At 40.7% G+C, this 5,333-nt stretch overlaps 1 protein-coding gene across 1 annotated transcript; it reads right to left on the bottom strand.

Annotated features, from left to right (window-relative positions):
• Window positions 1-4,121: 4,121 nt before the first annotated feature.
• Window positions 4,122-5,081, bottom strand: LOC134576822 (olfactory receptor 5G9-like). Its single transcript, XM_063435551.1, has one exon. The coding sequence runs from the start codon at window positions 5,052-5,054 to the stop codon at window positions 4,122-4,124; it is 933 nt and encodes a 310-aa protein (XP_063291621.1). The 5' UTR covers window positions 5,055-5,081.
• Between the last annotated feature and the right edge of the window lie 252 nt (window positions 5,082-5,333).

Here is a 5,333-nt window from a genome sequence, read left to right as displayed (position 1 = left end):
TGAGAAAGGCTGTGAGTGCCGAAACGCGTCGTGGTACACTGCTTTTAAGGTCTTTTTACCTGTATTGGATTAAGAATTATTTTAACCAAGTTATTTTATAATAAAGAAAATTTTATTTTGGATCTTGCCTTCTGGAGTAATTGGAAGAAGTATTTCCTAGTGAAGACCCAATATTATCGATACAGGACGTCCAAAGCTGAAGATTTTTCATCTCCATACAAGCTTTAAGTCTGAGTCAGCTTGTTAAAGTGACTCAGAAATATGTGAGTTTTACCAGTCACATGCAATAATTTTACACTTTCTATAACAATATTACTCTATGTTTTTGTGTTTCATGTTTTATTGTTTTAGATACTCCCATCAGAACCAAGTCTGGTAAAATACTGCTTTTGCATGTTTTGAGTGCTCTCACCACAATTTTATCTTTCACTACATTGATTTCTTGTGTGTTGGAGTGGTTCACACTTGGTGATAGCAGCACCAAATTATACTTTGTATCCCAAATAACTTTTGACTTGTATAAGATACTAAGTGTAATACAACTCTGTCTTATAGTCTGTAACTAATTATTGCTATAAAAAAAGGCTGGGAGTATGATTTATCATAATGCAGGCTAAAAGCCTAATAGTAGTATTCCAGACACCCCCTCCTATTCTTGTGCACACAAAGCAGTTAGACGTCCTATGTTAAAAACCTAGTGGTTATGGTAAAGCTCAATGCGCGTTTTGGCGCCAGCATTGCACCTTTTATACACTTTTGTCACTATATTTCTTCGTTTATTTCATTTTATTCTCCTCAAGAGGAACTAATAAAATGTATTATTATTTCATATATTTCACCTATGTTCTATACTGGCAATTGGCTGCCTTATATTAATGAACAGCTCTCTTCCGGGTATAGGGACTGTTAACTGGGAGGACCTTTCTGTAATCCCGTTTTCCAGTCTCTTCATTTACTATACAAATGTTATCCATATATATTTCTATTTTAAGTAATTATGAGCAGTGTTACAAACTGCCATTTGTAACTGGCCCTTTAAATGACAAATTGCCCCGCTTCCCTGGGTTGTGGAGAAGCCTATTTGCCAGCCTCCTTCCTCCTGACTATGGCACCTGGGAGATTGTGCCCCTGAAAACTTATGGACTTTTATTGGGTGTGTATGGCCCTTTAATAACCGTCTGGAGACATAGTGACTTTGTTTAACAATGCCCCTTTAAGACGGTGTCCCCAAACCTTTAATATACTGTGTTCCTGGCTTTCTCCCACTTGGTTCAGTAAATGGGGCTTACTGAACCAAGTACCACACAGAAGTGGAAGTCTGCAGGCAATTTACCTCCCAGACTAGGAGCCTGCTGGAGGTAAATTGCCGAACGCTGGGTGGCCGCAGTTCGCGCAAACCAACACGTGGCGGCGGCCATCTTTGTTCATTCGAACGAGGTCAGCGGTATGTGTAGCCAAATTCATGGAACTGAAATCAGCTACACATTTCAACGAACACTGCTGACCCTTACCTTCTCCTACACTCCGTTTTCAGCTACAGAGACTAAGTCCCGTTCGGCAGTTTGAACTCACTGTTATACTGAGCCAAATGCACGAACGGCCCCGCATAAAATTGACTGGCCGCACAGCCCAAATCTTTGGAACTGTTTAGGGCAGGAAAATGTGCTTGCGGTCGGTCATAAAGGACTTCCATCTAACTTTTTATCCACTGGAGGGATTTGTGTGATTTTTGGTTATGTTTATATTTAAAGTATGCTGATTCTAAATATTTTCATGGAGATTGGATGTATGGTTTTAAAGTTATAGTATGTGTATAAAAACTGTATTTTTCCTGCCTGTGATAATTACCGTATATACTCGAGTATAAGCCGACCCGAATATAAGCCGAGGCCCCTAATTTTACCCCAAAAAACTGGGAAAACGTATTGACTCGAGTATAAGACTAGGGTTGGAAATGCAGCAGCTACTGGTAAATTTCTAAATAAAATTAGATCCTAAAAAAAATTATATTAATTGAATATTTATTTACAGTGTGTGTATATAATGAATGCAGTGTGTGCGTATGAGTGCAGTGTGTGTGTATGAGTGCATTGTGTGTGTGTGTATATTAATTTAATATTTATTTACAGTGTGTGAATATATTGAATGCAGTGTGTGCGTATGAATGCAGTGTGTGCGTGAGCGCAGTGTGTGTGTATGAGCGCAGTGTGTGTGTGAGCGCAGTGTGTGTGCGTGAGCGCAGTGTGTGTGCGTGAGCGCAGTGTGTGTGCGTGAGCGCAGTGTGTGTGCGTGAGCGCAGTGTGTGTGCGTGAGCGCAGTGTGTGTGCGTGAGCGCAGTGTGTGTGCGTGAGCGCAGTGTGTGTGCGTGAGCGCAGTGTGTGTGCGTGAGCGCAGTGTGTGTGCGTGAGTGCAGTGTGTGTGCGTGAGTGCAGTGTGTGTGCGTGAGTGCAGTGTGTGTGCAGTGTGTGTGCGTGAGTGCAGTGTGTGTGCGTGAGTGCAGTGTGTGTGCGTGAGTGCAGTGTGTGTGCGTGAGTGCAGTGTGTGTGTGAGTGCAGTGTGTGTGTGATGCATGTGTTGGTGGGGGTGGGCATTTTGATTGTTATATTATTAATTATTTTATTAATTATTATTTTATTTTTTAATATTATTATTATTTTTTTATTATTATTATTATTTTTTTCGTCCCCCCTCCCTGCTTGCTAGCTGGCCATGGAGAGGGGCTCTTACTCCCTGGTGGTCCAGTGGCATTGGTACTTCAGTGGGGAGGAGAGGGGGGCTGTCAGAGCTGTAACTTACCTGTCCTGCAGCTCCTGTCAGCTCTCTCCTCCTCCGTGCCGTCCGGTCAGCTCTTCTGTCAGCTCCCACTGTAAGTCTCGCGAGAGCCGCGGCTCTCGCGAGATTTACACTGGGAGCTGACCGAGGTGCTGAACGGACGGCGCGGAGGAGGAGAGAGCTGACAGGAGCTGCAGGACAGGTAAGTTACAGCTCTGACAGCCCCCACAGCCCCTGTCTGTATTATGGCAATGCAAATTGCCATAATACAGACTATTGACTCGAGTATAAGCCGAGTTGGGGTTTTTCAGCACAAAAATTGTGCTGAAAAACTCGGCTTATACTCGAGTATATACGGTATGTTAAGTATTGTGTACCATAATTATATTACAGGCAGAGGGGGAGGATTTTGTGTGTAATTGCTGGGAGTGTTTTCTGTAATGTACGTGTGTTATTGGCTGTTCTGTAAAACCCTGTGGGTGGTCCTATCTAAGGGAAGCCTGCATAAAAGAAAGCCCTTTGGGTGCCAATAAAACAGAATGACTTGACCCTCTAACTTGCAGCCTTGACTCATGTTTGTAGGGGACGGCTATAATCACTACAGGGATTGCTATGCTCTTCATACTCCCTTAGCTACTGAGCTCTTGTTCCTGATCCTGCTTCGCTCTACAAAAAGAAGAGGTTCACCTACTGGAACCTGGAGCCTGATCGTAGGTCCAGGATGGATAGCAGACGGCGAGATACTAGCCTAGCAGCGGCGGTTCGTGGAGTCTGCAGTACTTATGGTGTCTACGCAGTAGTTATGGTAGTCTACGGTGCTGATGGTCCTTTGGTGAGCGCTAGGAGCATCCTTTCCATGGTCCAACTTCCAGCCAGCCTGGAGGCAACCATAACAAGCAGTAAATCTCATGATGGAAAGTTAATACATAATGGCTGATTGGTTAAGTAATTTTATCTTATCAAGCACCAACTGAATCTCCTAGTCTTATTTATTGGTTCCTTCGAGAGGAGAGGCTGAACTCTCATGGAATAACCCATGTTAAAGATATTAGGTGAAACAAAGAAAGAAAACACTATCTAAGAGAGATAAGACATCCTTAGGTTTTCAGTTAGGGCTAGAAACAAACTGAGGACCTCAGGGGCAGAGGGCTTTTATCACCTAGTTCTAATCATTCCTGTCCTAACAGCTAAGGAGGAGCTACCGTGTTTAGCTAGGAAAGTTGTATTCTTTTGTTTCCTCTCATTCAAAAATTCATAAAAATGTAGCTTATTCCAAACTGTATCTATAAAGTATAATGCACAACATTGTGGTCATCGCATCATATACATTAATAAAGTGATTAAAACAATTAAGAGAATAGTTTATTAATGTAAGCTCCAACAGTAACATTTACGTCAGTGTTCCGTAAGCTGTAGATGGTTGGGTTTACCATTGGTATTACCATTGTATAGAAAACAGAGACCACCTTGTTTTGCGAATCAGAATGACTGGAGGCTGGAGAAAGGTATATGAAGAAAACTGTCCCATAAAACAAGAAAACACACGAAAGGTGGGAAGTGCAAGTCAGAAAAGCTTTTCGTCTGCCTTCAATGGATTGAATCTTGATAATTGTAAAAAAAATGTAAGTATAGGAAGCCAAGATAACCATAACTGAAACAAACCCTAGGACTAAATCAACAACAAAAATAATGGTCTTGTTGATATATGGATCTGAACAAGCGAGATCCATTAGAGGAGGGGTATCACAATAAAAGTGTTTGATTATATTAGGTCCACAGTAATGCAAAGTTATAGTAGTAGAGGTGTGAATTGCTGCAGTGAGAAATCCACCAGCATATAAAGCAGTAACAAGAAATATACACCTAGTCCTGTTCATTATTACTATATATAGAAGAGGGTGACATATGGCTTCATAGCGATCATATGCCATTGCCGACAATATGTAAACTTCAGTGCAAGCAAATAATACAAAAAAAAACAGTTGAAGTGCACATCCAATAAAAGAAATGGATTTATTCTGCAAAAACATATCGTGCAGCAATTTTGGGGTGACAACAGAAGAATAACAGAGATCACAGGCAGACAAGTTACTAAGAAAGAAATACATTGGGCTTTGCAAGTCAGAAATTACCATGATTATAACCATGGTGCCGATATTGCCAAAAGCAGTAACAATATATATCAATGAGAAGAAAATGAAAAGGAATATTTGCAAGTTTGGATCGTTGGTAATGCCTAAAAAGATAAACTCGCTTACAGTAGTCTGGTTTCCTTCTTCCATATGTTCAAGGTATTTGAAAATAATAAATGCAACAACACCTACAAAAAAAAAATAATGAAACAACAAATTTCAATATTTATCAAATGATATGACTATATAGTGGTAACTTTTACACCAGTAAACTTAGTTTCTCCATGTATCAGTCAAATCAGAAAGTGCATCAGACACATATATAAAATAAATCCATATTGCTTATTTAAAGAGACAGTTTAAATACCAGAACCACTACACCTTAATATAAATGTCAGAGAACACACCTCTGATGGCTTTCAGACTGAT

The sequence above is a fragment of the Pelobates fuscus genome, chromosome 1, assembly GCF_036172605.1.
Source record: "Pelobates fuscus isolate aPelFus1 chromosome 1, aPelFus1.pri, whole genome shotgun sequence".
Classification (NCBI taxonomy): domain Eukaryota; kingdom Metazoa; phylum Chordata; class Amphibia; order Anura; family Pelobatidae; genus Pelobates; species Pelobates fuscus.
Note: the sequence above shows the minus strand (reverse complement) of the source record. Positions and strands in the feature narration are given on the sequence as shown.

Coding starts and splice junctions, on each gene's coding strand:
- LOC134576822 (XM_063435551.1), bottom strand. CDS start 5,054: ATGGAAGAAGGAAACCAGACTACTGTAAGCGAGTTTATCTTTTTAGGC.